The sequence below is a fragment of the Gadus macrocephalus genome, chromosome 16 (assembly GCF_031168955.1).
Source record: "Gadus macrocephalus chromosome 16, ASM3116895v1".
Lineage (NCBI taxonomy): Eukaryota > Metazoa > Chordata > Actinopteri > Gadiformes > Gadidae > Gadus > Gadus macrocephalus.
Window position 1 is genome coordinate 2,919,669 of NC_082397.1, and position 13,076 is coordinate 2,932,744.

Consider the following 13,076-nt stretch of genomic DNA (forward strand, 5'->3'; position numbering starts at 1 on the left):
GAGAGAGAGAGAGAGAGACAGAGACAGAGACACAGACAGACAGAGACAGACAGACAGACAGACAGACAGACAGACAGACAGACAGACAGACAGACAGACAGACAGACAGACAGACAGACAGACAGACAGACAGACAGACAGACAGACAGACAGACAGACAGACAGAGACTTATCACCTTATCCACAGGAAGATGAGGAGGGGTATGGGGACCAGTAAGACAGCAACTGCATGAAGCCACTCTGCGTACAGCTACAGTGATGATGATGATGTGTCTGGAAGATACTGAGTGAAGCATTGAACTGCCCTTCACTATTTCCTGATTACAGGGACCTGATTACACAGATGTGTGTTTAGGTCTTGGTCTTAAGGTCAAAGACGTTAGAAGATGTTAAAGATGTTAAAAGAGGATGATATGTTTATATCAGTGGTACAGCAGGATAATGCATGAGGAATTTAGATGATTCATATTAATGTTGACAGGGTTATGCAGACTTTAAAGGTAAAGTGTCTAGGGTTTAGTGGTATCTTGTGGTCTAGTAATATTTAGTTGGTTATTCACCAACTGAATAACCCCCCTTTTTGCCTAGTTACTTAATCTGATTAGTTGTCTGAGTTATTAGAACAATATATGGCTCTGCCCATGTTTGGAAATCAAGCCAAACCAGTCACAAACCTAGAGATAAGGAGATCAGGAATGGTATCAACACACTTTAATGCCGAAACCATCGTAATATTGCATGTGTTGCAATGGTTTCTGGTTCTGCCCTCCTTGGGGCTTGTGCAGGCGCACTGATCACTCGTGCTGCCAGACATTTGTCGGAATCTTACGGAAAATTTTGCATGACCTTTCATTAGATATCATACAAACGTTTTTTGAGACCAGCCTGCATGGTTCCAAATTTTTTGAAATACGTGTTTTTAGATATAATTTAGGTTATTACTTAAACAGAATAGCCTGGAAGCATGAGAAACACCATAAGCCTTTTAACTTACTCACTAAAGTTCATATACAAGCACTGAAATAAAAAGCATGTTTCTCGCGAGACATGGAATCAAACACATCTTAATGCCGAAACAAGCATTTTCCACTGAGAATAAAATGAATGTCAACAAAAATTTGTATACATTTGATATATATTTTTTGGGATAGCAGCACCCATATCGACCAACAAAGCAATGTTAGAAAGCGTTTTTTTCTGGCAAGAAAAATATTCTTAGAAACTAATAAACTAAACGATATATACAATCAATGAACGAAGATTATGACAATAAAATACACATTTATTGCTAGAAATGTTATTAAAACCCATTTAATGCTGAAAAACAATGCATTTTTTGGGCTGTTTAGTTAATGGTGGTATCTGACACCAGTTTAATGTGAATGAAAAGAAGAAGTGAAAACGAAAAAGAGAAGTTAAGAAACTCAGTAAATTGTACATGTTTATAAATGGCTTTGCCTCCACAAGCTGTCCCTTGGGAGGATGAAGTCTCAAGCCTCAAAGTTTATCTTCGAGAACTATCAGGGACAGCCTTGGGTCTTTTAAGGTTGATGGCAGAGTAAAGGACCTGCTCTGTATGATCAGACTTTACCAGAGCACCAGCAAACCCACGAGGCACTTCCTGGTTCTTAGAGCGAGAGATGTGGATGCTGTGATAGTGAAGGTCATCCTGCTCTTCTATTGATTCTGTCCGTGCTGCAGAAGCCGAGCGATTGGTCAGAGCTGAGACGTTGTCATACACAGGACACGGAGGAGACTGACGGGGAGAGAGGACAGAGTAGTACATTTAGAAAACACTTTACTCTCAGTTGGCTCTTCAGAAGCTCATGTTTTTATGGTTCATTTAGGGCCCGTTGTGGGTGACTAGTGCTTCCACAGTGAAGGCCGCTGTAGGTTTCACTTTAGGACTTTCCTTCTTGAACATATTCCTCTTTCTAATCATTGCTAGGTTTCAGTGACAGTTGAGCTTGTAGGAAGTTGAAAAATTGACATCTTTATTTGCTTGAATTAGACATCACTCAGTCTTCTCATTCTGCTCACTGGCAGAAGTCTCTCAGTTTGTCCCCTTGATCGCAGCCTAGATCGCACCCTATATCTAACTCTTGATCTCACAATAAAAGGGACCTGGAAAAGTTGGCCTAAATGGTCCAACTTGTCTGGGATTTCGGTACTCGTAAAGTTATTTTTGCTATGATTGATTTGACCATGGATATCAGCAATGGGCTAGCCCACAATTGATTTTGCCACATAACGTCATCTACAGCTGTATGGGTAGTCAACTTATTTAATGATAAATTAGAAATGTAACAATAAGTTAACAAATGTGGATGCTATTTAATTAGAATAAAATGACAGTGCATGAATAGACATGACTAAACATAACGTGAATAGAACTTTAATAAATAACCTCGTCCATGAACACGTTTCTAATGCCGCTTTTCCACTGCATGGTACCAGCTCGACACGACTCGACTCAGCTCGCATTTTTTGCGTTTCCACCGCGGTACCATGGTATCTGGTACCTGAAGTGGCTGCTTTTTCTAGTACCTACTCGCTCTAGGTTCCAAGCGAGCTGAGCCGATGCTAAAAGGTGACGTCGGCAGACGGCCGGCGACTGATTGGCCAGAGAGTGTGACGAAGTCACGAGAGCGACATGGCAACCATGCTGGTAACATCCATAGCAGCGCCGCAGCCAACATGTTCCACTTCTCCAACTTCTTCAACATGCCAGCTAATAATAGTAATGCGATCGATGTCCTCCATTGTTGTTATGTGGGTTCTGTCCATGTGTGGGTTGCGTATGTGTTGTTTGCGTCGCGTACACGAATACGTCACGGCCCTTTCGCGCAGCCGACCCCGCCCACGTCCAGGAGGTACTATTTGCGGTGGAAAAGCACCCGTGCTGCTACCGTGTCGAGTCGTGTCGTGTCGAGTCGTGTCGAGTCGAGCTACATGTGCGGTGGAAAAGCGGCATAAGAGTCCTGTTAGTATTTCAAAAAAGCATTCATGTTATTTGATTTGGTTCCCCTTTTGTGATGGTTCCCCTTTAAAGCTAATCTCTTGAGCATTGTATCTGCATATTGTCATAAAGGTCTCGTAGCCAAAGGGCTAGGAGTTACAGAAACGGCTGAAGCAACAACTGCAAGTACATGAGATTTTGGGGGTATGGGCTCGGGGTATTTCCACTACCCAGCAACGGATAGTGGAAGGAATAAAGGAGTCATAGTAACAAATAGCTTCCTGTGTCTCACCTCCTGCCTTCCTCCCTGGCCAGGTGCCTTCCTAGAAGCCTTCTTTCTTCTGGGGAAGAGAATAGAGAGATAAGAAGTTTATATCAATTTATTGTTGAGATAGAGAGAGAGAGAATATCTCACCTCATCCAGAGGAAGATGAGGAGGAGTATGGATGCCAGTAAAACAGCTACAGTTCCTGCTGCCACAGTTGTAGGCCCTGATGATGGTGATGATGGTGATGATGTTGATGATGGTGTGGCTGAAACACAGTGATTTAACACTTGATTCATGTGAAGGATGAAATACTGTCCATGTATATATTACAGCCTAAATGTGACAGATCTCCAATTGATAAAAATGGATACTCTTACTCTAGAGTACACTGGGTATACAAATAACTAGGCTGCTCGTACAGCACCAAAGTTAATAAAAGTGGCAACACATAATTTAAGCCAATCACAAATCACAAATTGAATAGAGCCGTAGCATGAGTCTGTGTCTTACCATCGATGGTGCTGGTACTCAGGTATTATTCAAGGGTTTGGTCGGTCTTTAAACAATGTGCTATTTTAAAGGAACAATTACCTGTCACATTAAGGAACAACAAAGTTGAATTCTGAAGTCCAACTGCATTATGAGCTTCACAGTAATAATTTCCTCCAAGCTCAGTTGTGATGTTACTGATGGTGTAGTTCTCTCCTAATTCTTCCACTGAGCCTCCATGTTCCCTGAACCAGGTGTAGTCAGCTGCTGGGTTGGCATCACTGCTGCAGCTCAGAGTCACTGAACCGCCCTCCTTTATTTCACCAGGGGGTCCCACGCTCACTGAGGGGGTCTTTGGAGCGTCTGTCATAAGCACAATGATATATATTTACATCCTAAAGATAAGAAGCCGTGGGATACAGAATGCTGTTTCAAATAATAAAATCTCTCTGTGAATCATAGTTTACCAATCATAAGCAATACATGAATAGCAGCTTAACAATTTTGCAAGACGGATTATTGCAAATATGTTTGACATATTAGACGGAACAGATTTTTATTATTACTATTTAACATTACGTTTTTTGTTACTATCGTTTTCCACTCACACAGGACATCTATGAAAACCGAGTTGGAGCCCAGATATCCATATTGGTTCTCTGCTTGGCAGCGGTACGTTCCCCTGTCTTTAGAGCAGACTGGGTCCAAGGTATAAGGTCGCCTTGGTTCCCAGAGCAGAGTTTGGTTGTCCCTGAACCAGGTGTAGTCAGCTGCTGGGTTGGCATCACTGCTGCAGCTCAGAGTCACTGAACCGCCCTCCATTATTTCACCAGGGGGACTTGGTCTCACAAATGTGTTTTTAGGCCCATCTAGAGGTACATCAAACACAATGTACATTGATATGAATGATATAAAGAGGACATTTGAGGAGTTAAGGGAATGCAGGATGAATTGAGATGATTCATCTGAATGTTGACATGGTTGTGCAAACTTTAACATCTGTGTTATGATGTTATTCTGTGTGTTCTTTTACTCACATTTCACATCAATAGAGAATGGGGAGGAAGTTTTTGTCCCTAGGTCATTCTCAGCTGTGCAGAGATACTGTCCAGAGTGTGAAGACTGGATGGGATGAAAGGAAAGCTGTGGTCCTTGGACACTGCGTCCGGGGGAATGACCTGTAGTAACCTTGGACCAGGTGTACTTTGCTACTGGGTTGGCCTCGCTGGTGCAGGTCAGATTCACTGAACTGCCCTCCTTTATTACATCAGGGGGAGTCACTCCCACTGAGGGGGTCTCTGGAGCGTCTGTTGACAGTTATATCACATTAGATATAAAACAAATTGTATTAATACAATTATGTCAAGTGTGTACCCAAGTATAAAAAGAAAGCATTAGGAAGTTGTAAGGCGAGTGTTATGAGCATTTCCAAGCATTGTATTGAATCCAGTTTATCTTTGAAGTGCAACTTGCAGGATGTCATTGCGCATTGCTCATTATGGACTGGCTGCGGTCATAATGTCAATCAATAATAAAAATAAAGAAGCAGTCCATACCAACTGGACAGCCCTTTGTCTGAATTATCTTCAAAAATTACAATCCAGAGGGAAATCTATGCAGTCGGCTATTTTCCTAATTCACACATTTGTTAGCTTCAACCTTGTAGTTATCCTGCTTTTCATACGGATGAAATCAAAAGTAAGTAGTGTATGTTTCTGTTCTACCCAAATCTGAAATGGTACCAGTAGTGCCAGTAGCCCACCCTGTACTACTGGTAGGCCTACCCTGAGGCTTCAACATGGACGATAGTTGTCCATTCATACTTATACTAGATGTACTTTGTTACACAAAAGACCCATTACGTTCGGCCTCATGTCAGTGTACTGTGGAGTTCTTACACACTGATGGAGAGGTGAGATGTTTGGATCCTTTAATAGCACATGAAGCACTGTAGTCAGAGTCAACGTAGAACCCGTGAAACCTTCCTTGATATTGTTGACGAATTCCATTCCAGTACCAGGTGTACGTAAGACCGGTTGAATGACACATGCTGTTACATTCCAGCTGTACCCTGTTATAACTGCTAGGACGAATGACCACTTCCATCTGGATATCTGGGCCAGGGAAGAAATTACCCAAAAATGAATAAAAAACGAATACAGTTTAAATAGGAAAAAAAAACAGGTGCATACTCAGACACGCACACACACACACGCACACACACGCACACACACACACGCACGCACGCACGCACGCACGCACGCACGCACGCACGCACGCACGCACGCACGCACGCACGCACGCACGCACGCACGCACGCACGCACGCACGCACGCACGCACGCACGCACGCACACACACACACAAACAGTTGAATAGATTCATTAGTAATCAATGTTTACCTGTCACAGATAACTTCACTCCAGGGACACCACTATATTTCCCTCCTTTGTTTGTTGTAATCCTAAACTTGTATACAGCAGAGTCACTCTGTGTCAGGTTTTTGATTCTCAGTGTACAAGTTCCAGTACAGCTGTAGGACCCACACCTGGGCTCTACACAGCGGTAATCAATACGACCTGTATAGTCTGTATCATCTCTCAGATCTACTAGCTCATTGTGTATATTAGTAAACCACCATCTTTTCTCCACTTTTAGGTGTTTAGGGTATTTATAGGTGCAGCTGATTTCAACTGTTGATCCTCTCAAACCGCAGACATTTCTAACTGGGTAATTAACTGCCCAGTTATTATAACCCTGTAATGCTGTAAAAAAACAAACACATCTCATGAGAATTATGGTTCAGCTGATGAAATGCATGATCACAAGATACATATGAGATTGTGGCTAGGTGCACCTGCAACTAGAGATACATGCTGAACACTGAGCTGTCAGAGAAACGTCCAAGAACAACATGGTCACCAACAATATGCAGCTAGTGAAAATCTATTGATACACCTAGTGGTGAATACAGTGAGACAGCTAGTGATAAACCAGCTACAGCATGGATTTATCATCCTACATCTCATCAAGGGATAGAGTGCACAAACACACACAATACAAGGCAGGAGACCAATCTTGGCTTCTAACAATAAGTTCACAGACTCAACTTAAGTCTGTTCCACTTTAAAAAGGAACTCAGTTAACCCATCAATGTTGTACTGAATTCTGAGTTGCCTGGTAATCAGGAAATGGTCAACAAGCCTGTTTAAAATCTCAAATGCAGCGCTACAATATTCAGTAAAACAGAACATATTTGTTATTTAAATGTACAAACCTGGTACTGACAGAAGGAAAGCTACAAAGCCTCTTGCAGCTGTTCTAAGATTCATAGTTTGTTTCTCTCAGGGCGTTGTTCTACAGATATAAACAAAATATGTATTAATTTTAACTAACATAATACATAGTTCTATGTCTATTCTTTGTATTCATTTTATCGCATTAATTGGTTATTGTGCTTGATATAGGAATGTTACTTTCTTTAGTAAACCAGTATAATTCAAGTAAAAAATATTCTTACTATGAAGGAGGTAGCTGGTGTGACAGAAAAAGTCTGTGGAAATGTCTTTGCCTGCAGTTTAAGATAATAACTCGAACAAATGTGTTCAAGCTCTTCCTTCCACTTTACACAGTTAATATGAACTGCATGAATACCATGCACTGCTGGGCCTCAGAGACAAATGCAAAGTAGAAAGAGGATATTCACCCAGACCACAATAAACAGGCAGTGCAGTTTATCAGCTACCCTGAAAATAACTAGTGGTCAGTTGACCAGCGGAGAACATGTAGCATTTTGATATAGAATATAGTCATATTATATAGGATATAGATGTAGAATATAGATATAGAATAAAGATATAAACTACATACAGGATAACGTTTGATGTAGAATACAGAATATAAAAAAAATATAGATATAAAATATAGAGGTAAAATAAAGAATATAGGGGTTGAATATCGTATATATTTAGATTATATATAGTTGGTAAATATATATAAAGATACGATCATATAGATATATATTATAGAAATAGAATATATATATATATATAGAGTTTGAATAGCCTACTAAATAAAATGCCTCAATGTGATTATCTACTGCCACATAGTGGTGAAAGTTGTGATCTGCATTACTTTACAAACATTTGGAATGTATTCATCAACACGTTTATTTTTTAAATGTACTAAAATACATGAATCCTCAATGGAGAACTTGGACAGGATACTGAGTATTTTTGTGCCCGTAAAAAAGGCTGCCGGAGGTCAAAATACACATTCTTCCTGATATATATTTATTCAACAAGATTCAGATTCATACTCATAAACGATTGCTATATTGAGCAAAGTAGAGAGGTTGAAATCCATCAGAGCTGTACACACAGGCGTCGATTACGCCGGGGACGCCGGGGACGCGTCCCCACCAGATTTCGTCAAGAATAATTTTGTACCCACCACTTTAAAAAAAATGTATATATAAATAAATAAATCAAGTTGAATTATTATGGATTATTACACGGGTCTTCTCAATGCCGTGGAACGCTCCGTTCACTTGCATGGGCTCTTCACAACTTCGCTGTGAATGCTAGATATAAATTGACCGCTGTCAAGGAAAACAAAGGACTTTTTGCCTATAATGACGTCTTTGGTATCACTCCTCAAGTAGTCCGGTAACTTTTCAACCCCAGCGTCTTCTGTTGCTAAGCGACGTCAACGTCTTTGGCGGACTATTTCTCTGCTGATCAACACTACGAATTCTGGTAACAAATTAATTGTAACAAGCCACACCATGTGAAGTCATTTTTTCGTTTTGCCACTTAGCCGTGTAATAAGCGGGTTAATGTATAGAACGTCGCCGGTCGAAGCCCCTTCAGTGGGAAGCAATTACCCTCGCTGCGCGTCGGTGTCCTGTTCGCCCTGTCGGGGCTTATTTTCACGATAATGACCGGCGTTCTATACATTATCCCTTACTTTTTACACGGCTCTTCTCAATGCTGTAGAGTACATTCGTATTCGGTTGCTAAGCGACGTCAACGAATTTGGCGAATTATTTCTCTGCTGATCAACGCTACGAATGATAACAAATACATTGGAAAAAGACACACTGTGTGAAGTTATTTTTTCGATTTGGCAAGTAGCCATTACTAATAGTACCAATACTCTTTGGCTGGGATGATGAGGCATCAGACAATCAAGTCATTATAGCCTGAAGGCTAGCTCCTTGCCTCCTCACCGTCCCTACGATGGTGCCATCGATCTGCTTCCGGGCACTTCACCCCCCAAGGGACGCTTGTACTCCCTCTCTGCTCCTGAGCGAGAGGCCATGGAGGAGTACATCCAGAATTCTTTAGCAGCGGGGATCATCCGACCCTCCTCGTCACCGGCTGGGGCGGGGTTCTTCTTCGTGGGCAAGAAGGACAAGTCCCTGAGACCCTGAATCGACTACCGAGGCCTGAACAACATCACGGTGAAGAACCGCTATCCCCTTCCACTACTCTCAACTGCCTCAGAGCTGCTCCAGGGGGCAACGGTCTTCACCAACCTCGACCTGAGAAATGCCTACCATCTGGTAGGCATTATCTGTTAAATAAGTTTGTCTTTGTGTACCTGGACGACATCCGGATTTTTTCCCGCAATCTTGAGGAGCACGTCACCCATAACCGGTCGGTTCTCCCCCGCCTCTTGGACAACTCCTTGTACGTCAAGGAAGAGAAGTGTGAGTTCCATGCGCCCTCTGTCTCCTTCCTGGGATATATCACCGCGAAGGACTGCCTGCAGATGGATCCAGCCAAGGTCTCTGCTGTGACCTCCTGGCCGGCTGCGCCTTTTTCTCTCGCCGCCTAACCCCCTCGGAGAGAAATTATGACATTGGCAACAGAGGCCTTGGAGGAGTAGCGGCACTGGCTAGAGGGTACCAGGGTTCCGTTCGTGGTTTGGACCGATCATCGTAACCTTGAGTATATTCAGTCCACCATGAGGCTCAACTCCAGACAGGCCCGCTGGTCACTGTTTTTCGACCAGTTTAATTTCCCCTTGTCCTATCGTCCTGGTTCTCGTAATGTTAAGCCTGATGCTCTCTCCCGACAGTTCCCCGAGTGCCCCGACGAGACGGTTGAACCCTCCACCATGGTTCCAGCCTTCTGCCTCGTCGCCTCTGTCACCTGGGAGATAGTGGAGAGGGTGCGGGCCGCCACTCTAAATCAGCCCCCAGTTCCTGTCCCCTCCGCTCCGATGTGCTCCAGTGGGGGCATGCTTCACGGCTCACCTGCCATCCCGGCATCCAGCGGACCTGGGTCTTCCGCCTCCATGGACTGCCCACTGATGTCGTTTCTGATCGGAGGCCCCAATTCACGTCGGTCTTCCGGAGGGAGTCTTGCAGCCTAGTTGGGGCTACCATCAGCCTGTCTTCCGGCTTCCATCCCCAGTCCAATAGAGAGACCGAGAGGGTGAACCAAGATCTGGAGACCACCCCTCGTTGTCTGGTGAACCGCAATCCGGCTTCCTGGTCCGACCAGCTAGTGTGAGTTTGCGCATATCACCCTCACCTGCTCATCCACAGGCCTCTCACCCTTCCAATACACCCACGGGTATCTGCCACCCCTGTTTCCCGACTTAGAGAAGGAGTCCTCCTGTCCCTCTGCACAAGCCCTCATCAAATCCACGGACCGCCACGCTGCCGCCGCCAACAAGCGCCGTACGCCGGCCCCTGTCTACCAGACTGGCCACAAGGTTTGGCTCTCCAACCGCAACCTCTCCCTTAAGTTGGAGAGTCGTAAGCTGGCCCCCAGGTTTGTAGGCCCCTTCCCCATCCCTCGTGTCATTAACCCGGAGGCGGTACACCGTCGGCTCCCTGGGTCCATGAGGATCCACCCGACATTCCATGTCTCCAGAGTCAACCCCGTCCAGGAGAGCACTCTGGCTCCTCCCGTTCCGCCTCCTCCTCCCCGTCAGCTCGTCGACGGCGGTCCGCCGTGGACGTGGGGTACAGTACCTGGTGGATATCGACCCCGCGCCTGCCCAGCTACCCGCCCGGCGACCGTACCCCCAGTCTACCTGATTGCCTGCCGGTTTCCGAACTCTTGCCTGTCCCGTTTACTCTGCCTGCCCGACCCTGATCATCTGTGCGATCAATAAAACCTTTGGACTCCCCTGTCACCAGCAGTCTGTGCACTTGGGTTCTGCCTAACCCCCCCGTTACAGATTTGTGTTTAGCGGACTTCGTCATGTGACACTTTGTGCGACACACTCACCTAGGGGAATGGACAGAATAGGAAGTAACACAACGCATTGGTCCGTGACACCTTTTTCAGGGCTTAAAATCCATCTTCAACAGACGCACGTCAATCACGTCCGCCGTAGCATCATTACTAATTACAGAGCCTAGTAGCCTTTAGGCTAGTCGAGCTACTGGCCAAGATTTTTGAAATTCTAACCAATATGTAACCTGTGTGAAAATACAAAACGATAAAAGTTATTTTTATGAAATAAGTAAATAAATAAGATCATGGTGATAATCGTAATAAATACAAATACAATTACAGAAATTATGCATGATACATTCATAATTACATGTTATTTATTAATAATGGTGACATTTTTCCTCGCCCTTCACTCCCTCCATCCTGCTCTCTTTTTTCTAGATTTCTAGATTCTCCATCTTTTTTCACATACTGTTTTTCTGAATTTCACATTTTCTAACCAAATCAGCCTATTAGTGGATTTGCATGCAATAGCTGTATGTAGCCTATAGAGGAAGCTATCTACAATACAAACCAATGTACAAGGGGAGTAGGGTGGGCTGTTCTTGAAGATCTCCCCTCACATCTGCAGTACATTCAGGCAATGAACAGGTGGTGAAGATTCAACTGAGTGCCGGCCTACTTTTTTTTTTTTTAGGGGAAGCATATGTAGCAGTTCAGGTTGTCACTGTCTTGCCCACACCATTCTCACTCACTCCTATGAGATTTTGGTAGTGGTGGTCGTTGCCAGAATGTTATTACTGGTCACCCAAAATGGCCAATGAATCATACAATAGCATGTAGATATATATAGGTTTTTTAAACTTGGGTTAGGCTTGTGCATTTCAAGATTTGACCAGGATCCATTCATAGCACTACAATGTTACAAACTACATTACTTATCATCTGAATTAAGTATGCTGTACCACTCTGAAGTCGGGTCAGTGACCCTGAAAAGAAGATGGAGACATTTTCAAAATCAGTTACCCTGGAAAGCCGATTTAACTAAGAGTTGAATATCTAAGATAGTGTCAGATGGGGCTTACCCAGGGACAGCATTGGGTCTTGGAGAGTGGACCAGAGAGTACAGGACCTGGTCTATCTGATCTGATCGGACGGGGGGATCCCACAGGACGTTGAGTTCGGTTCTCTTAGCGAGATGTGGGTGGATAGTGAAGGTCATCCTGCTCTTCCTTTGCTTCCCTCTGTGTTGTCTGAGCTGAGTGACTGATCAGAGCTGAGGTGTTTTCAAACACAGAAACAGTAAGGGACCAATGGGAAGAGAGGACAGAAGAGTACGTTTACAAAAACGTCCTGTTTTTCTGATTCATTTTCTGATCTTTGGTTGGGATTTGTGGTCCCACCATGCAGGCTGCTGTAGGCTTTGATTCAAGACTCATTCTTCAAATGTGTTCCTTTTGCTAACCACTTCTAGGTTTCCTCAAACTGTCCCGGGCTGGGAGTATCATTCTCAAATAGTTATTTATTTGCTTGGAATACACATAATTACCTTCATCACTCCATCTGGTCATTCTGCACCCTGGTAGAAGACCCTTAGTTTGACCTCTTGATCGTGCTAAAGATCTCAACCTAGATCTTACTCTCAACATCAATAGTCTAACTTTAACGAGAATTTTCAACAGAAACAGAATTAATTTGCGGAACCCTTTCACAAGAAACATAAAGCACTTTTAACTTACAATATTACAAAGCTGTGCCTGCTGGTTCCCCTTCAAAGCTAATCTCTTGGCAATTATATTTTCACATTGGCAGAACAGTTCTCAGAATGGCAGGGCTAGATTAACAGCTTTTTTTGTTTTTGTTTTTCAAGTTTGCGTCTCTTGTGCTGCTGACAAGACAGGTGTGAAACCCGAACAAGAAGTTAACAGACCTCCTGTGGTCGCTGCATCTCCACCCCCCATATCTACATATCTACAAAACCCGTTAAATATCACACTTGATCCAACGCTAAATTCTCTCTTGCAGTTTTTAGTCTGTGACTGTGAAAATCTTTGGTGTAAGCCCAGCATTAGTGGATATGCAATAGCTGTATGTAGCCTATAGAAGGAGCTATCTACCATACAAACCAATGTACAAGTGGAGTAAGTTGAGCTCTCCTTGAAGAC

The 13,076-nt window shown here is 43.6% G+C and overlaps 1 protein-coding gene across 1 annotated transcript; it reads right to left on the reverse strand.

Moving 5' to 3' along the window:
• Positions 1-4,644: 4,644 nt before the first annotated feature.
• On the reverse strand, positions 4,645-7,457 carry LOC132475338 (uncharacterized). The gene is made up of 5 exons (XM_060076475.1): positions 7,236-7,457; positions 6,993-7,072; positions 6,118-6,480; positions 5,615-5,830; positions 4,645-5,023 (listed from the first exon to the last, which is right to left on the reverse strand). The coding sequence occupies exons 2-5, from the start codon at positions 7,045-7,047 to the stop codon at positions 4,746-4,748; spliced, it is 912 nt and encodes a 303-aa protein (XP_059932458.1). The 5' UTR covers positions 7,048-7,072; positions 7,236-7,457; the 3' UTR covers positions 4,645-4,745.
• Between the last annotated feature and the right edge of the window lie 5,619 nt (positions 7,458-13,076).

What these genes read in the sequence shown, in the direction of transcription:
- LOC132475338 (XM_060076475.1), bottom strand. Translation starts at nt 7,047, where the DNA reads ATGAATCTTAGAACAGCTGCAAGAGGCTTTGTAGCTTTCCTTCTGTCA. An exon ending in AGTGAAGTTATCTGTGACAG is followed by an intron (nt 5,831 to 6,117) that starts GTAAACATTGAT and finishes TCCCTGGCCCAG; the next exon opens with ATATCCAGATGGAAGTGGTC. An exon ending in TCTCACCTCTCCATCAGTGT is followed by an intron (nt 5,024 to 5,614) that starts GTAAGAACTCCA and finishes AACTGTCAACAG; the next exon opens with ACGCTCCAGAGACCCCCTCA.